Below are 20899 nucleotides of genomic sequence, written 5' to 3'. Positions count from 1 at the left end.
TACTCTCCAGGCCAATGGTGGCTCCAAGTGCACCCCTCACAGAGGTCAGGAGTGGCAGAGCGGCCCCATATAGCTGAGGCCAATGAAAAGGCCATGGCTGTCTAATCCTGACGTAAGGTGATGCACAAACAAAGTTGGTGGAATAATACTCAGTTTACACCTGTAGGGAAGATGTCCAAGTGGCCCTGGATATGCACTGTGACCACAAAACATGTAGTGCGCATTACTGCTGCCCATATTCCAAGCACAAAAACTCAGGCAGATCTTCTGAAAGCAACAGAAACTTCCTCCTCAGGTTCACACCTTTTTATTGAGAGGAGACTAGTTAAGCAAAGCTTTGTCAAACAGAGAGGGAAGTCAATGGATTCTCTCCAAAAGTCTGGAGGCAAAAGACAGATAGCAAGCTCTGGCTGGGTGGTAGGAGGGAAAACAACATAAAGCTGTGGGGAAGTTTGATATACTGGCCTCAAGCCTTCAGCCCAGCCTCAGCCCAGGTCCCAGTGGAGAATCTCCAAATCACCTTTTATCAAATGGGACAACATCACAAGGATAGGAGTTTGGTTCCTCCTAAGAAATTTCTGTTTTTCTGCCATTTCCTAGGAGTAAATGTTATCCCATTACTTCTTTTAAAGCAAATGAAGCTTCCCGTTCCTTTTCACCCCCAAATACAAAGCCAGGTGTTCTAAAATACAAGTCACAACACAGTAAAGAAAGGCTAAAAAGAGAAAACTAGAGAAGCAGGAATCCCAAATGGGTTTTGCCTGCAGGCAAGGGGCAAAGGCAGAGAGAAGCAGTAACTTAAGCAACATCATTTTACAAGATTCAAAAACAAAAAATTAGGTCACCTTGTCACTACAGAGATTGGGTGGGATTAGCTTAATACCAGTGTGCCCAAATAAAGGTCAGAGAAAGCTCATCTCATCAACCAAGTTAAGAGGGTATGGTCATTAGCAAACTGTTTTCTCAGATCATGTTTGTGTGGTTGTCTGTCGGGCCTGAAGATGAGGCAGACACCACATAACAGAGTTTGGAATAAGGAAGTTCACAGTGGTTTTTGGAGAAGGATTTCCAAGCCATGGATTTAAAAGGTAGGGTTGCGTGGGCTTGTCTGGATTTGCAGAGTAAATCTGCCAAACATTTCAATGCATATATTTGTAACACAGACCAAGATCTGCGTATGTTCCAATTGGAAGCTCCCACGTTACACTGAAAGGACAACAAGAAGCAGCAGCATGCCATGAGGCCAAAACTCCTCAAAGTGCAATCCCTGGAGGAAATCTAATAACAGCATACCATAGCATCACACTTGCTGTGCCGTCAAGAAGGTTCCTAACCCTTGCCCTATGATGATTCATCTTTGTTTACAACCTCTGACATTTTCCACCTCCATTCACACAGGCACATTAGTAGGATTTGACCACTGCCTAAAACATCCAGCATGGACAAATCAGCGTGATCCAAACTCCTCTAATCCTTTAACCTGGCCCACAGGAAAGGGAACTCCAGCCAAAAGATGACAACAAGGACTCCGAATAGCTCCAGAGCACCCAGGAACATCCTCAGATGGAAAAATGAAAATATGGAAATCCGTTCCCCCTCCTAAACACTTCACTTTACAAGCTGCTTTGGGCTGTAGCGCTGACCTTATTTTTGCAGGGAAGACCAATCCTTGCTCACTGCTAACGTTCTTCCCATTAGCCATCACAAAAATTAAACAGGATTTGAAGACAAAGACCATTACATGTATAACCCTCTCCTCCTTCTGTACTCCCAGCTTTCAGAGCCTGCCTCCCTGCAAACGCCTGTCAGAACCAGCCCCAGACCCAGGTTATCTCTGTTTGCCTGTGGCAGTCACTCAGCTGGGAGACAGAACAGGCACTCGGTTTGCGTTTCTATCAGCGTCCCAGGCTTCAATGCCTGGAATTAGGCTCTGCAGATTAGGCAATGTGCTGAGGCTTATCTGTGTCTAATCACTAATAAAGTTGCAACCTGGTGCATTTGTACTATACGAGGCCTCGCTGAACAGCACGGGCTTTAAAGGTCATCAGCCACCTCCAAGCACGGCTGAGTCTGTTGCAGTGGGCATGCCTGGCCCACCAGGTCCCCTCCCGTTCCCATAGGCTGCAAAAATCCAATTACGGGCACAATGATCCCAGCCCGCAGAGGCTCCCTGGCCCCTCCAAGTGCCTGCCTCAGCACTCCCTGGACAATGCCTGCTTTTGTTTCAGCCTCGCTATTGTTTGGGATTCTCTCGCATCCGTGGACATAGGATAAAGAGCCATGTTGGCAGAGATGTTTATGAATGAGGTCTCAGAGCTCAACGGTGAAGCATTACAGGGCTCCATCACGGACAAAAAGGGTCACAGTTTCTAAAAGCCATGCTGAAATTAAATCATTGAAGATGCAACATGCATCAGCCAGGAATGAAAAGTTTCAGGCAAACGTAAAAACTGAAATCCTACTCCTTCCAAAGTCCAGAGAAGTTTTGTTGTGGACCTCAGTGCAGTCGGGTTTTCTCCCAGAACATTCAGACTCTGTAAAGTACCCTGAAGATTCCACTGCTTAAGCCACTGTTTTGAAAAGGTTTTACATCGTATTGTTTCCAAAGGGGAAACAAAATAATTTGAACTTAATGAAAATATTACCCAATAAAAAAACATAGAGAGCAGCAGGAAATATTTAGGTCTGTGCCAAATAAACAAGAGATGAAAAATACTACCTAATAAAAATCTAAATAGTTCTCCTAATACCACAGAAAACATTCTAATCTTTAGTTTAAAGAATTCATTATACCAGCCGAATTCATAATGAATGAATACTTTAAACATCATTTCACCTGAAACCAAGACAAACAGTGAAGATCTACATGTCCTCTAAGACCTCCAAGAGTTATGAGGACCTTTCCAGCTGTATTAGAGCCTGAGATGAGCTGAGGCAGAGGACAAAGTTCAGCTGAACTTCTGGAACACCTTCAGCATCACAAATCTTGTTAAAATTCAAGATAAGCCTTAGCCAAAACCCAGCTTATTGCACACAAACAGGCCTACAAGCGACAAAGCCAACTGCAAACCTCATCCATCACGTTGGAAATTACTCTTTGTGAGGCTCTGCTGAGCAGAAGAAGATAGTAATATTGTGAAACCTTTCTAGTCTTTAAAGAGTAGAAGCAGACATATAATTGCGTTCAATGAAACATCATATGGTAATAAGCAGCAATGGAATAGCCAAGCATAAATCTCCCATTCAGTAGAGTGTCACATGTATAAATCTATTTACCAAGGATTACTCTGTAGCCCCTACCACAATAAATCATCAGGAAAACATCTTATGCACTGCTAGCAGAGCAGGGATTTGGAAAAGCAGGAAGGCTTCATAAAGAGTCACTGCTAACCAGCCAACCCGAGCCTTTGTTACAAATATGGTGTTAATTCACTCTGCTCATTTGGTATGCTTGCTTCACTGTTTAGTGGAACTAGGGTTGAGTTTGCTTTATAAAGCTAGTACTTCACCCTTCACAACAAAAATGCAGATGGACATAGACTACAGCACTAAGGCTACAAACAGGGCAAAAAGTCCACTGGAGTATACACAGATGTGCTTTTGACTTTGTAAGACTTTGGACTGATTTGCAATTCATTACCACCATTTATAAAAGAACATTATTCTGGCCTAGTTTCAGTTTAATGTAGATGTTTTATGTAGGCTAATCCCAGATAAATAACTGTTTTCTTGCATTATCTAGATCTTTCACTACAAATTATGGGCTGTATTAGAAAGATTAAGCTCTGCAGAGTCAACTAAGAGCTTTTCTATAGGATGCTCCAGTTCCCAGCTCCGCAAGGATGCCATGACACACACTGAAATACCCCAAGTGCCTCCACCACTGCGCTTGGCCTTACCAAAATCTCTTGCTCATCATCCCAAGTTTGTTATTTAAAGCCATGAGCACACAGTGGTTCAGAAAAGCTTTTGTTCTCTGCTTAAGTCTTAAGGCTAGGATGTTCCAGAAGTTGCAAGGGAACAAAAATGATCTCATGATTGTGTAGCATTTAATAGACAGGTCCAAACTAAAAACACTGGCCACTCATGCAACAGTCAGCCACTGCAATGCCCTTTAATTCAGTAGGATACATTTCTGAAATGGAGCAATAAACTGAACACAACTTCAGTGCCAGAACACACAATGTAGGGCAGTTCCCTGTCACATTAGAAGAGAATACAAATATCCCTCAGATAATACATATTACCATACAGTTCAAATCATTCCTTTCTTATGCTTGACTTCAGCTGCCATTCATATGCTTAGTTACAATCTGATGAAACCAAACAACCATCTCCCTGTCCACAAAGTCATAAACTGCATAGCACAAGACCACAAGCCAAACTCATCCTTGGTATAAATAACTCCACTAACTGTACGTGTAAAGCCTCAGAATAATGCCTTCTTCGTTGTGGTTGTATCCCAAAATCTGAGTTTGATCTGCACGTGGAAAGACAGAGAGTAAACAAGGCAGCTGCCTCTGAAAAGAAAGAAAATCTGTACCTTTTTTCAAGTGCCAGCTAACTTAACTGAGGTTTCCAGCATGCCAACAAAATAATAATCAACACCACGTAAACCTTCCCAGGAAAATCCCCAATCCTCTTCTAAATAAAAGTTCTGTAGAAAATACGTGGATGTCCTCTTTGTTTCCAATCCTTACCACAGAACTTCCACAATAATTAACATCCCCATCCAACTTAGATCTAGAGCCCCTTAGTCTCTTGGCTTGACCATCCTGGGTAAAGAGGGAACAGCCAATACCACAAATGTTGCTCATTTTAACAAACAACTCAGCTAGAAACCCACAGACTTTTGCTGGGAGCCTCACTGGTCTTCAGTCCTTGAAAAAGCATTGAGATCTTGGAGCAGATTGAGGAATATATTTTACTGCAAAAGCAATATCCAAAATGTTTGGTTGCATACCCTAACTCACAACTAATAAAAGACAACTTCTTTCTGGTCTACACTAAGTTCAAACAGAAAATATTTATAAAATTTATCCACAATCCATACGAAGCTCACATTGCAGAATGTTCTATTACATAAATGTGTACAAATAATGAGAACATTCTGGGCGAACCTCCGAAGAAGATGTCAAGAGAAAAATCTGTCTATACCATCACACTGCTTGATCCCACCTACCTTGCAGGGCATTTTTCATTGGCATCACTCTCACTGCCCCTTGGCACAGGTAATTATCTGCTCCCAATCCTGGCTGACCTCACATTCCTTACCCACCTGAATCTCCCTTGTAAGATAACAGAAGTTTTCATTCACATAGCCTCTTTGTTCTGGAGAAAGAAATGATATTAATAATGCCCAAACTGATTTCATTTCAGTAGAGGATTAGCTTCTCTCTCTACTGCTATAGAACAAAAAGGCAAGCAAAAAATTACCAACACTTATAACACTTTTTGTTTTACAATGGATACCCAGAGGTTTGCAAAGACAACCCTTTTTCTGGATTTGAACTACAGTTAATTTCTCAGCGTGTCTCAGATATACTTGGAAAGCCTATTGAGTCCTGCAGATAAGGCCCAGGACTGAGGGTCAGAAGATGAAAGCTCTGATGCCTGCTCTTTACATATTTAGGCTAGTCCAAACCATAAAAAAGGGAAATAATGCTACTTCTCAGGTTTATAAATATGCTGTGAGGCCAAACTCATTAACGTTTACAAAGCACTCCTAAACTCCTTGTCTAGAAGGAGTTATACAACCATAAAGTATTATTCATGCTGTTCCAAGGCAGAAAAGTACATATTACTGCAAATCCACCAGTAGCTTTTAATGCACCATTAAGGTTTACTACACAGTCTTAATCTAATCATAAGCACTTCAGAATCTAGATCTGTCATTCGAAACATACAGATCAGCCTTCATCACTGAATAACCAACTCAGTCAACTCTACACAGCACAAGACACATTTTTTTCCTCATTTATACAGCATCTCTTAGAAGAACCATTTGGTCCCTTCCAACCTAAGCAATTCTATGATCTATTTGTATTTTCAAAACTCCATCATTATTGCCTTTCCTGTCGCAATGCATTACGTTCACTCAGGATTTAAACTCAAGAGTGCAAAACTCAGGTAATGGATCTGTTTACACATTTTCAGAAAGCTGAGATGGGAAGGTGGGCAAGGTCCAGCTCTATGCCCTCACCAGCATTTACAGAGGAAACTAATTCCTTCAAGCAAATTTTTTTTTGCCCATTATTATTATGAGATCTCCGTTGTGTGTAATTCTGGAAACATATTCATAACTAGAGGTAGACTTGCTTATCTGCACATGGAAAGACTTTGACTTTCACTTGCTGATCAAAATACAATCTTCATACCTCCGGGCATCATCATTAATGCTGAGTTGGAGGGAGTTCAATCCAATTGAATGAAACTGGCTGTTGAAAACGACAGCTAGCTCCCAAACCACAATTTCGGATAACTCATTTACTCCTCCTCTTGCATCATGCACCAGCTGCAACCATTCCCAATGATTTCTAACTCCATCTTGAACTGGGCAGGCAAGTCCTGCTGACCACTCTTCTACCATCAAGAGGACATTTCCTCCATCATCTCAGCACAAGGGAAAAATGAGAATCAAGGAAATAAAGAGCTCAGTCAAGCTCAGGGGAAGTTTTTCCCCCTTCTGCTCTCTTGCTCTCTAGATCAGAGGATGGGTACCTCCACAGCCCCCATGCCAGACCACAGACTCCACACCACCCAGCCCCTCCCTCTAAGCCCACTAAGGGCTCTACAAAGCACACCCTTAGTGATAGAATAAGGCCGCTACTTTCATTAGTTTTGGTATGGCTTTGGTTTAAATCCAGATATGACACATGTCATTTAAAATGAAAAGGTCAAATACATATATTGCCATCCGTAAACGTAACATTCAGGGAGTCTTACCCTCTAGATAACATCCCATTTATGGGGCCAGTTCCAAGCCTTTCCTGAAACTACTGTGTTTTCCTCACTTTGGACTGCAAAACAAAAGAACAATCCATATAAGACAGTCCTCTATTTTTATCCAAATAAGCCACGATGAAAGGACAGGACAGCTGATTTTCCATCTTCTCTGTCCAACCTGGCAAGATGCTGCAATAGGCTGAAAAGAAAAACAGAAACCTTTCCACGTGGGGAATAACTGAATCAGCTGCTGTTTACGTGATCTATTCTTCATTTTATAGGACTCTGAGCAACTTGACCACACCACAGTGAGACTGCAAAGCTCACTGGACCTATGCTGTCAGTATACAGAGCCACGTGGCAAAGAGAATTAGTTATTCGCCTCAGATACATATAGAAGCAAAGTCTAAATCTCATTCAAAATATGTAATATTCCAAAAACTCTGAACACCTGTCCTTTGAACAGAAGATGTTATCAAGGCATTTCAGGTGGATCCCCAAAAAAGTAAGATCTCAGGACTTCTTGTCGTTTTGCAAACTGTTGATCTACTACTGCTGCAGAGCCAAGCAGGGCTGTGACCTGCAAATGCCACCTGCACTTTTCACATCCACCTTTGGCTCCCACTTGAGTTAGGTGGCACATACTGTTTTGCTACAAAATGCTCCTGTGCTTGGAGAAAAAAAAAAATGAAAAAAAACCCACAAGAAGTGGGTAGCTACATGGCTTAAATTTAAGCACAGATTAAACAATATTGCTGCTCAGACAAATGCTGTTTTAAAGCACAAATTTCCAAAGGAACGTAATTATGCTTCTTAGGGTTAACAAAAGCGTGATCCAGTTTCTATTCCTTACTACGATGCAAGCAAGTGATGGACGTGACTGAATACAACACCCACAACTCCACAGGATCCACACCCATGATTTCAAATTATTAAACAGTATTCATTCAGGGTGATCCTTCCCTCCCTGCCCCCTGCTGATTAGCTTTACACATAGAAAACATTTAGTGCACAAGGCAAACAAAAAACAGGAATATAATTAGTCCTTTTGAACCAAGATGTTGTTTAACCTAATTGAAAAGAGAGAAAGCAAAAGCTTACACTGCATGGATGGCTGCAAAATCATGAAATGTCATTTTTCTTAAGTTCGTGCTCCAGTAATTATATTTTATAAAAAGAACTGTGACTCATATAGAGCTGATTTTTCATAAAAAAAATATCCACAAGAAGTCTGCAGTAGAAGAGCTCCCTCTTTTTTTGGTGAACTTGAGGCTGAAACAAGGGCTTTATGATCAGTGGGAGTGAAAAGTCATTAGGGTTTCAATTCCAAATGAAAATTAAGGCTTTTAACTTCCCATGCTACTCATACTGACAACCTTTCATACATAATTGCCCAGGAAGAGTTACTGCGGTCTTGTCACCCTCCTAATGATTAGGTGATAGGCTGACAAATAGATCCTCCCTACAAATTCCACTCTGCAAAAGGCAATAAAAGCCAAAGGTGGTTAAGAAACATTGGGTTCGCACCCGAGAGTGACTTTGATGACTTTTTAGTCAGAGCTTACTAGGAGTTACCAAATTAGTGGAGTCAGAAATAGAGCAATCAAGGGATCAGGCTAGAATTTAATTGAAAGAGGAAAGGTGTCTTCAGCAATCACGATGAAGACTCTGCTGCTTTGAGCTGAAACAGAGCTACAAAACAACAAGGACTCATCTGCTTCAATTGTGGATCTGCTCCTCAGCCAAAATTTCACCAGGCGTTTGGATAAACAGCATTTTAAATATATAACATGATACCAAACATATAAAAATGATATGAGCAGTGCAAACACGATGAGCTGAAATACAACAAATGCTGTTCCCACTCTCTGAAAGCTATCAAGGTAACTTGTTGTCCTGATAACAAGGTGAAAGCAGTATCATCTTTCTGCAGTTGTCTTGCTTAGGTCTAGCTTTGAAAAGGTAGTAATGTTCTTTGTCATTTTTGCTCTTTGTCTTCTCGTCTACGTGAATTTCCAGAGCAGAACCTATTATTCAACAAGTTTCTATTTTTGACAGTTGTCTGGAAACTGTTCACAGTTCAACATCCTGCTGTCTCAAGAGGTATACAAAATACAGAAAGAACACCAGGACGTAAAGCATGTTTATCCTAGTAAAGTCAAAACAGGATTTAAAGGTACTCCAAACTGGGAATTAAAAGAATCTGGAGTTTTAGCTCCTATGTGGGCTGTTTCATCCTTGCTAGCTCACTACAACCGAAAACCTGAGATGTTTGTTATCACTGGTATCATAGCAATAGTTAGAGGCCCCATCTGAGGTAAGGGTCTGATTCTGTTGAGCACTATACAAACATACAATAAACGATCCAACAACCCAAGTTATTTGGAGAAGATAAAGGAAATATATCATTCAGATTCTATAAAAAGAGAACCAGAGACCTACTTAACACTACATCACAAGTTGTGTTACAAAGAGAAAGCACACCAAACCTGGAGTCCCAGTCCAGCACTGCAAATTGAAAACCACTCGTCTTCCTTCTGTTATTTTATAGCTCATCCTTAAACAGTGCCATAATAGCTGACCTCATAAAAAGAGAGCTGAATTTTGTTGCAAAAAGCTTCAAGATGAGCACTGGGTGACTAGTAAACTCGTCAGAAACTAGAGAGAAAATATCCATACCAAAAGCTAAAAAAGAACTTCCAGAAGACAACTGCATTCATTTGCATGCATGCATTTGTATCAGTGCAGCCTGAAAACTGAAAACCCCAGGAATAATGATTTTTCAGAGTGGAACCCACGACCGCTCCAGAAGAGAAGAACTCCACAAAGTGTACATCTTCATAGAACAGAATTATAGAACCCTTAGAGATGGAAGCAACCTCTGAAGGCCATCCAGTCAACTCCCCTGCAATGAACAGGTACATCAAAGCTAGGTCAGACTGCTGAGGGCCTGATCCAGCCTTGTCTTGAAGGTCTCCACAGATGGGGCATCAACCAGATCTCTGGGCAACTTGTTCCAGTGCCTCACCACCCAGTGTAGTAGATTTTTTTCCTTCTTTCTTGCCTAAATCTACTCTCCCTGAGCTTGATGCCATTTCCACTTGTTCTATCACCACAGACTCCACTAAAGAGCCTGTCCTCTTCTTTCCTGTTGCTCCTCCTTAGATACTGAAAGGCTGCTATCAGGGCACCTCTCAGCCAAGCTGAACAGCCCCAGCCCTCTCAGTATCTTCATGTTATCATGCTGACATCAAAGAGGAATGATCACACAGGCTTTAAAAACCAATCCACACATTTTAAGAGGTGTAGCAAACAGTTAAGACAAAATTTTAGGAAAAATTACACCATCAATGCTTTCAGAATTGGCAGACTTTTGCACAGCTTTCTGCACTGGTGGGAATACCCACCTGGTTTGTAGCCTCAAAAATCAACACCAAGATAGAAAGACCAAATAACTGAAATAAAAGCAAGCGCATAGGTATACATAACAGCAAAGGACAGGTGTATCAGCAGCAAAGAATTGATTCATCCCCACCTTAGGTTTGAGTTGCAATCAGGAAAATGAACAAGGAGCATTTTATCAGTTTTTCACAACATGCCATCCTCATGTGATGCATGAGCCACTAGAGAAGATCATACAACCTATAACTACGTATCACATTCAATAGCAAACAAGCTTTTAACTCAGTGGAAAGGGATTAAAAGCTCTGCAGATCCAAAGCATAGATCAAAGTTATATTCAGCTGCCAGGAAATATATAAATATGAGACTGCAAACCCCGTAAGGGAGATGAGAAAAGGAAGCAGGAAGACAAAAGAACACTGTTCAACACAAAAGCACTGTAAGATTGTACATAATAATAAGATTCTCAACACCTTTGTTAGGAGCAGGAAAAGATTTAGTGTCAACCAAGAATTAGGGCTGTAATGTTTTTGGCTTTTTAATTATTAATACTCTGTTAGCACCTGACCCTTCTGCTCTAGCATAAAACTGAACTTACACGTAGACTGACCTGGAGCCATTTCCAGTAGATCCCACTAGAAACAAAAACAGGAACAAATCACTGAAAACAACAGGAGTAAATAGCTACATGTATATAACCAAAACTACAAAAAAAACAAACCAAGCAAACTGTTTCCTAAATAAGCAAGATTAAGTCCACTTGTGAAGATTACAAACACAAATCCCCTTTGCATGAAAAACTAAAGCAAGTGTAAAGAGTTGTAGCCTTCACTCTATTCAAGTCAAGCAGCATCTCCAGAGCAACTTCTTTGGGCACTGAGATTTACCACACTACTAAACAGTCCACAGTCTAATATGAAGTCATGGCCATCCTTTAAAGAGCACAGTGTGACAGGAGTGGCATTCATAGGACAAGACATTATCAATAAGTGTCACAGAGTGAATGAAATGTACCTGAGCAAGTAAAAAACTGCACATGAAAGATGGCCGCAAACCCTCCAGGGACTGCTTAGCACTTTATGGAGAGTCAGAAAGCAGGAATGCCAGTTTTAACCTTGCATTTGTGCTACACAACAACCTGTCTTTAGATGATCCAGGGCAGAAGACGTAGGGAAGGACAAACAGTTTTTAAATCTAGTCAACCCCAATAGATCATAAAAAGATACTGACAGCCAGCCTCCTGCTGCAACGGTTTCCATAGAAATAATAAGCTTTGGGAACTGGAAATGCTGTAAGGCTTACTTTTTCTCTTCTCTTCTCTAACATAGTGGTTTATTTTTACTGATCTACCATGAGTGGTCCTTTTGCCTGCTCCCTTCCCCAGCAAGAGGACAGCACAATGTCACAGCTCTCCTCGACATACCAAAGCAGAGCTCTCAGTGCAACACAGCTTCATTTCCTTGCCCCAGAAGGCAGGGGCAGACAAGGCTGCCAAACCCCAGGTACTGGCAGCCCTGGAGCATCCTGCTGCCCTGGAGATTGTTTGAATCAAGTATCTACTCTTGTGTCCCATGTTCTGTCCACTTGCTCTCCACGCTACTTCTTTGCCTTCCATAAACATTGAAAGGCCACCAATTTCCCTGCTTGAGAATAAAACCACAGCAGCAGAATTTTTGGATGAAATGGGGGAATAAGCATCAGCGTGTAGTTGTGAGTGTCACTGCACAGAACTGGGGGATGGAGTTGAAGAGCTTTCCAGAGCAGCCCTGATTTGATTGAACTAATTCTGCCAGCAAGCCTGGGCTGACACAACTACACAAGACAGCTAACATGTCACCCCTTCAACTGCAATTTACAGCTGGCCAACACCCTGATACCATAAGCCCAGCACTCATCACTAGTGTTCCCTCCTCTACAGACAGTGCAGACATCTCTCACCATGCCCACAGCAGACAAAAAGGAGACATCCACCCCCACAAGCCTACAGAAGACCACATCTCCTAGACCAGACAATGCTACAATTCACACCAGATACAGGACTGCTTCAATCTGAGTGTGAGATCCTTGGATGTGGAGCATCTATAGTCAATTGACAAAACAAGAGGCACAACAGGACTGCTGACAGTATTTAGCACATGGTGTGCTCGAGTCTCCCAGTCTCAAATCTAATTAATAAATTAACCTATAGTCTACCTTGCTGATGATGGTCTTTCACAAAGACCTTTTGCAGGAAAATCCTCGAGCAAGGTGAACATCAGGCATGGCTGGCCAGAACAATGGAAGCATGCCTAGAACAGTGAAAGACTTTTGTCAAGCCATTGCTGCATACAGCATCTGTGCAGGCAGGGCTGGACCTGCTGCCCCCAGTTTTGGCTCTCAGAAAGCCTTCATTTTGGCAAGCATGAAGACTGCACCCTTCCATCACGGGAGGATATCTCCTTGAGTCATTGTCCGGGGATGTAAGAAGTCAGCACAAGTACTGAGCTTTCAGAGGGGGGCAAACACCAAGGCACCAAGCAATTTATGGAAGGGAATAGCATACACAAAACTGTATGCATGGGGACTGAGGTAACCTGGTATAACTGGCCTTGGCCCAGATGTGACTCACCATGAAAGCGTACAAAACTACCTGTACAGCAACCCTCAATTGCCATGGTGATAAATGTTCCCTAATGTCTAAGAGCAGCTGAGTCCTGAACTCCACATATCTTATTCACTAACAAAAGCATCCATTATATTAAAAAAAAAAAAATCACAAATGAATTGTGGCCATTTTAAGCTTTCTTCAGATCAAGGGCTGATTTACACTCTCCTTTCAATGGAGACTACTGTGCTCCCAGTGCTGTTAATTCAGAAGATGGAGGTCGCTTGCATTTTTTTTTTTTTTGCTTCACAATTCAGTAGGCAAGGGAAAGACAGATTCTCTGAGACAGTGTTACTTTTTCTGCCAGGAGTTATCTATTCGCAGAAGTGGGTCAACTTTCTCTTGGTGGACATGTTAGTGTGTGAGTGCCTAGCAGCACTGCCTGTGAATTTCTGTCCGCTCCGCGTGCGGAGGAACCTCTGCACATAACTATTTATGGCAGCCAAGTGTTTCATGAATTGCAGCAAGTTAACCACAAGGAGATGATGACATTTGGAGACAGGGCAGGATTAATTCTGGCTCGCAGACAAAAAGTAAAGTTAAAAATACAGAATGCAGAAGCAAACCTAGTCACTGCTAATTCGCAGGAAAACCAGATACAGGCCCCCAACCTCGCCTGCTCCACATGAACAACGTGTGTTTTGCAGTGGGACACATTACAGCATTTTTGCCCGTTTAAGCATCACACCTACATCTCGTCCATCAGTGAGATCAACCACTGTCTACTCTGCTCCCAGAAGTACTCCAAAGTGCAGCTCAAACACAGAAGGCTGAGGGAATGACACAGGCAGATGGGGATGCAGACACATCTGTGTGAGCTGCAAGCAAGGCCCAACCCCTGCCATAGCAGGCTGCAACCTGAGCCTCCTCCTCCACGCTTCCATGGCATCCTTTGACGTTCTTCCATTCAGCTTCCAGAAGCAATGCTTCTGCTAACCACATGAACCCATGCGATTACTCATGCCCCTCATCCCTTCACGCATACCAAGCCAAACACCTGCCGAGGCTGTATTTTGGGTTCCCATGCCTGACACTTAATTAGATCACCACTTAATTTGATCTTCAGTCTTATTTGATGAAATGCCTCCAGAGGACCAAATTATTTACGTGTAACCAACACAAATTTAATCCCCTTATTTTGATTGATTTTGACAAGTGTAAGTGGATAATTCCATCAAAGGCCCATGGAAACTTGCCTTTTAATCAATACAAGTTTTTCCTTCAATGGGACAGCTGAGAACAAGATAACTTTCAAGCAAACTGTAAGAGAAAAACAGAATTGGAATGTACTACTATAGAGTCTACTCTTCCTTGCATGGCCCAATATCAGTGCACTGTGTAAGTTTCTCAAGATTCACTATCCTTAAGTTTGAGAGCAAAATTAGGGCTGGCATATGCTCAGTGACCACGCAGAAAGACCAGAGTGGACAATGACAAAGCTCAGCTCCAGCTGAGCACTCCACAGCTGAAGCCCCGTGGATAAGAAGCCAACAATCACTGGCCAACGACTGCTGTACCATTAGTGTTGAATAGATTTATGAATGCTGATGTCTAAGCAGAATTCAATGAACTCACAGAAGAGGTGCAAAGAGGCATTTCTACAGAGGTCTTACATTTATCCCAGGAAGAATTTCCTTGTTCAACCCGAAATAATCTGCATGTAGTGGCCTACAATACAAAAAATACTAACATGTTAAATATAGCAATGTCAGGAATACTTAAAGCAATGTTCAGAGGACAGAAAGTGTTTTTTATATGAGAAAGCTATGAATTGGCCAAGTAGCCAAACCTCTGCTGAATCATGGCGGGTAGACTCGATGATCTCTTGAGGTCCCTTCCAACTCCTATGATTCTATGGCAGGGGCCACAGAGCTCTGACAGCAAGCATTGCAAGAGACACCTGACATCTACTGGAAAAAGTGAAACTCTGTCTTCCATCAGTGCTATCACAGATGCCCTGGAAAAATAGAACGTGGTCACCACGGCTCCTCTAGTAGGATTGATCCTATCTGACTTTAGATGGTTGCATATAAACTACCATCCAAGCTTCTGTCCCATCAGTAGAAAGAGCACATATAATATAATGCTTCTCCTTCTAAAGCAGACATAGACATTTCGGAGTCATAACTGATCTCACCTTTTTTCACATGGCCTGCAAAGAAAGCTCAAGGAGACAGAGATGTTACATTCTATGTTGTATATACTTCAACTTAAAACTGATGAACCTCGCTTCTGCATGTTCTCATCTCAAAGGTCTCATTAACATGCCACAGTAAATAATATGTATATTGATTATAAATACACTAATAAAAACAAAAGACTTTGGCCTAAAGGGTATGTGAAGAAGTACAAAGTGGCTATACGCCAGATCAATATCAACCCACAGGGAAGAGCTATTTCTCTTTGCCACCATTTTAAATTTAATATATTGTACCCTCTAGGTAAATATGTGGACATTTACAAGTGGGAATCAATAGAACCAGAGCTTTTCCCACCCTCTCAACCAGAGAGACCATTCCTCTTCCCTTGGAGCAGACAGCAGCGATAGGCCATAGATTAATGTCCATACTATGATAAGCTATCTGCTGTGTCCATCACTTCCCTCAACACCACTCTGACCACTATTGAAATGCTGATGCTTTGAAGAATTATTCTTTTAGGTGCTTATGGATAAAGAAATACATAACCATTTCATCCAACAGGAAAAAAAAAGCTGAAGACACAAGGGCAACAAACTGACCCACTTTTGTAACTGAGAGCAAACAGCTTCTGCGGCAAGCAAATAAGAAGTTCTGACAATAATATTTACTTGATAGTAGGGGTGGGGAGATGAAAGCCCAAAACCTTTGCATGCAAGCACTGGATTTTGTCCCAGACACATCAACAGCTAGCAATCTGTATCACTGTGGGCTTGCAGCGTAGGCGAGGAAAGCCACAACATGTGCTCACCCATGTCTCACGGCAGCACTACACCAGACTGGCAGAACTCACGCCCTGCCAGCCTGCAGGACTCACAAGCCACCTGGACTGACTTGCATGGAGCAACCATCAGCACAGAGGACTGAGTGGTTCGGCACTGGCAACAAAAGCACAGTGGCTCTCTTCATATTGCCCAGATGTACACAAGTCCTACACAAGGCAACTGTCCTTTAGATTGTTATTGGACAAACAGATGTTCCCTTTAGACCTAGAGGATGCTAAAATCAGTGGGAGCTGTTACTCCGCTTCATAGGTTCATTAGGTTGGAAAGGACCTACAAGATCATCTAGTCCAACCATCCTATCACCATCCCTACCCACTGAACTACTAAATCAAATCCCTTAGCACCTCATCTAAACGCTTCTTGAACAGCGCTAGGGATGGTGCCTCAACCACCTCCCTAGGCAGGCCATTCCAGTGCCTGACCTTCAGGAAGCTTTGACTCACTCCCAGTGCTCCCACACACCTTACAGTCCAGGGATAATCCCCATGGGACTTGAAGGTTTATTCCAGCCCACAGGTAATGTTGATATCACTCAGTACAGCTGTCTTTGTTAGTATTTTCTGGGGAAACCTTATTCTGGCAGAAATAAGGCAGTAGCAACAGCAATCATTCCAACTGGGCTGCCTAACCTGGAAGTCCAGAAATACTACACACATACACTGAAACTCCTGCCACGTACACAAAGGAAAGCCAAAGCACTCACAAGCAAAACACAGCAACTGTGCTTCAGTATCTGTCTTGGATGTGTGGGCAGGTTTATGGGAACTCTGGTGTGTCACTCAATGTGGATACAACTGGACACACCGCATCACACGGTCTGGAGACACCTACATCCGTGCCACCACTGACTCCCAGCTCACATGTCACAAAGTAGAGAATGAAAAGACCATTTGCCTTCAAACAAACAGACGTTCTCTCGGCTTTTAGCAGAATACCCAGAGCTGTGTGCGATTACGTGTGTCATCTAATACTACTTTCACACTATCAGTTATGCTTATTATCTTATCATCCACAAGCAGATCTTCAGTCGTCAGGTTACAGGAATCAGCTTCCAAAAAGACAGTTTATAAAATTAAAGAGACTTCTAAAAACTAAAGGAAGACGGACCACAGGTTGGTTTGTGTGGTTTCTTTGCACTGTTTTTTTGTTGGGTTTGGGGGGAAGGGAGGGGGCTGGGTTTTTTTCTTTATTTTTTAACTAGCATCATTTCCACTGGATTCACTGTACAAACCTAGCGTTTAAAGTTCATCACCTCACACTGAGCTAGGGCACTGCAACCAATAAAACATGCCCTGGTTTACCAACTTGCTTCTAAAGGACTGATGAAGAGAAAACAAACATTGAATCCACCTTCGCTTGCTAAGATTTCATTTAAAAGTCACCACTCCAGGGGCATTTAACAGACAGCTGCCATACTCTTGATTCCTTCAGAAAAGCACTGACCTGATGAAACAGCCATGCTGAAACTACGTATTCAGGAAAAAGGGATAAAAAGGCCAACATCTTCTCAGTGACAGCTTCTCCACCGACCTGACTTACTGCATTTTTTTTCCACATTCACCTGCCCTGCTCTTCCACATTGTCAGGGGCTTAAACCAACTGCCACTCGGTCCCAAGCAATCCTCCCCACCAACACTTCTTGCTGCCAGTCAAAAACGGGGCCCGATAAGCTCTACATTAACATATGTATGCACAGGCATTTCCAAAGGCACACTGAGGGAAATGGCCTTGCCGAATACCGATGCTATCTGAGAACGACAACTATTTAAGTCTTTTTACAGCTTCACTACCTAAGTAAAGGAATCAGGTTTGTTTGCATCTTTCCAGGTATTATTAGCCTAGAAAGCGCAGATCGTATCTGTCCTAGCCTCAGAAATGAAGCTGGGCTGGTTGTAAAGAGTTCAGTTAGCTTCAGTACTTCCCACAGAGAGCATCTTACTCAGCCGGAGTTGGGCATCTCCCCAGCGGAAGTAATCGATACCTAAGAGGGATTCGCCCTAAGGTTCAGAAACCAGAACTGCAAAGCCCTGCTGTCCCAAAGCTGTGTAACAGTACACTCAGTGTCCGACAGGTGCTTTCTGGGCCTCTGAGAACAGCAAGGCTTTATGAAAACACAGCCACACCAGGAGCAGTGTCCCATCTGCAGCTTTACAAACGAGATACTGCTGATTTACACAGCACTAAAAAGAAAAAAGAGAGTGAGAGAAGGAGAAAAAGAAAAAGCTGCTTGCTGTATCCTGCAACATCTGGTGACTGCACCGCCCTTTCAACCAGCAAGCCCTGACTGCTGGGCGAGGTGGCATGAACATCTCCAGCTGCGAGTGGAAACACGCAGCTGTGGCAACAGGACCGAGCACAGCAAATTCACGGACAAACACGCTACCGAAAACTGGGTTGTTTGGTGCACGTGCCCTCAGATCTCTTGGGGCATTTGCCATAAAGCACCCAAAAAAGGGCCTGCACTCCCCCTGGCCCTACTAGGACAATCCAAAGCACTGAAGACAATTACTTGGCCAACACATCTAGCATCCGCGACAGTCCTGGATGGAAAAGAGGATTAGCAACATCAAAAGGATTCTTGTGTACAACAATTAAATAGATTGGTGCTTGGTTTGACTCCTATTAAACCCTCTAGGCCAAAATAGGTCTTGTTGGTTTTAAAGGAAAAAAAAAATCTATTTTAAAGACATTCCAATATTATTTTAACATCTGGCCACTATTTGACAATAAAAGAAAATGTGCTTGAATACAAGTCAGAGATTTGGCACAGTTTCACCGTGGAGCTTACTTTTAACTTTGATGACTGGGATAAACAAAATCATGAACACAGTGTTCCTTCGAGAGCAGCGTCTTCTCTGCAAACCAACCTCCTTCTTCTGAAGTGGAACAGGGAGAAGTCCCAGCTCCCCAGAACTGCTGGGCATTACACAACCAGACAGCCTGCCCTGAGAGCCCACGGAGCTAGTAACAGGTGATGCTCCGTGGGGCAGCCCCGCACTTCCATTAGCTTCCTCCAAAAACACAGGCTTTTATCAATCTCATCCAAGCAGCAAATAAACAAGCCAAACAGAACTCAGAATAGGTAAAGGGGAAAGAGACAGAGGAGGGAGAGATGGGAAAATCAGTGCTTAACTCTGAAAACACAGACTACTTTTTTTGAGGGGAAAATAAAAATATAAATACACCAACAAAACAAAACACAACCCTCCAGATCAAAACGTCTCCAAACCTCAAACCCAAACACCAGCGCCCAGCCCAGGAGTGGGGTGAAGCCCAGTGATATTCTGCAGCAGCTTGGGGTCACCAGGGGCAGGAGTGAGGGGATGGCAAGGTCTCTCTCCCTCACGGCATCCCTCATCCCGCTACAAGGCAGGGGGGCACACCGAGAGGAGATGGGCTCAGGGAAAGGCACCTGCTGCACTCAGGGCTGCAAGGGGGACAAGCTCACCGTTGAGCCCGTTGGGGATGCTCCGGTGATGAAGAGGTGCAGATAGATCATCCATGGACCTCCGCATGGCCCCGGCCTTGCTGTCGCCAGCTTTGTGATGGTGGAGGTGGTGGTGATGGTGGTCGGGACTGCCCGCGCTGCCCGTGCTGGAGGTGCTGCTCCCGTCCCCCACGTCCCTGGTGGCCGAGCCGCCGTTGAGGTTGGTCAGGCTGGCCTGGCTGTCGATGGAGCTCCGCGAGCCGGCCCCGCTCCGCTCCTCGTCCAGCATGAGCACCATCTCCTTCAGCTCCACGTTCTCCCGCAGCAGGGTCTCCTGCCTCGCCTCCAGGTCCTTCAGCTTCTGCTGGTACATGCCCACCTCCTTCCACATCACGCTGGCCGTGTGCCTTCCGAACCGCTGCCATTCCCTCGACAGCTTCTTGCCTTTCTGCCGGTCGTCGTCCAGGAAGCAGCAGAGCTCCCGCAGCTCCTGGTTGTCGTCCTGCAACTTCTGGTTGACCTCCTTCAGCCCGCGGATCTCGTGCAGGTGGAGCTGCAGCCGCCGGTTCACGTCCTTCATCAAGTTGCCGTGTTCCACCATTAAGTTCATCTTTTCATTCTCCACTTTCCTCAGTCTTTTCACCAGCTCCTCCTTGCTCCACCTCAGCATCTCCTCCTCCGAAATTTTGCTCAGGTCCTCTTTAGACCCCTCGAGGGAATTTTTGGCCATCATCTGTGCCTCGAAAGTGTCTGCTCTTACAGAGTAGCAAACGGTTCAGGTTATCTGGGTTATTTTTGTTCGCTTGATTTCCTGGGACTGAAATTCACTGCAGCATCTTAGGGAAGAAAAATTATAGCTCTCCGTAGCGTGCTGGACAAGGTGGCACAGCAAAGCCGGACTGGAAGATCCGCTTCCCCACAGACTCCATAATAAAAGAAAGCAATCCAAACGGGGAAGAAAGGAAAAGAAAAAAAAAAAAAAAAAAAACGACGCGCCCCCAAACGGGGCTGGGGGCGACGGGGAATCGGCAGCCTCCAGGCGAAGCCTTCGCAGGGATCGGCCAACTTACCCTGGGCGAAACAAGTACGCGGCGGCCAGCCCCGTGCTCCGGGGCGCTCCGTCCACTTGTTCCCCCGCCCCTCCCGCCGCTGCCCGCCGAGCTCCGCCGCGGGAGATGGGAGACGGGCCCCGCGCTGCCGCCGCCCCGCTCGGCCGCTGCTCGTCCCCAAACCCGCGGCGACGTGGGGCCGAGCCCTGCGCGGCGGCTGCCGATGCCGGTGCTGCGCTGCCGAGGAGCGGCGGGAGAGCCGGCGCCTTCCCGGAATGGCTCAGCCCTCAGGAGGGAGGGGACGGGCGGTAGCACCGGGCTGGTCCCACCTCCTGCCGGGCAGGGAGGCGCGGCCCGACCCCGGCCCTAAGCCACAGCGTCAGCTAAGCCCGACCGAGCGGAGGAGGAGGAGGAGGAGAAGAAGGCGGCGGCAAACGGCGGCTGCTGGC

At 44.2% G+C, this 20899-nt stretch overlaps 1 protein-coding gene across 1 annotated transcript in view; it reads right to left on the bottom strand.

The window, feature by feature from the left end:
- The window catches only part of CCDC85C (coiled-coil domain containing 85C), a 97493-nt gene extending 76847 nt beyond the window's left edge, over positions 1-20646 (bottom strand). The window contains exon 1 of the mRNA XM_065749850.1: positions 19423-20646. Within this exon, the coding sequence (XP_065605922.1) occupies positions 19423-20134 (712 nt within the window). The 5' untranslated portion in view covers positions 20135-20646. The remainder of the gene's footprint in view (positions 1-19422) is intronic.
- Between the last annotated feature and the right edge of the window lie 253 nt (positions 20647-20899).

This window comes from Cyrtonyx montezumae, unplaced genomic scaffold, assembly GCF_038088225.1.
Source record: "Cyrtonyx montezumae isolate F1298 unplaced genomic scaffold, pur_monq_1.0 scaffold_10, whole genome shotgun sequence".
Lineage (NCBI taxonomy): Eukaryota > Metazoa > Chordata > Aves > Galliformes > Odontophoridae > Cyrtonyx > Cyrtonyx montezumae.
The sequence above is the reverse complement of the archived record's forward strand: the minus strand, read 5'-3'. Positions and strand labels throughout refer to the sequence as shown.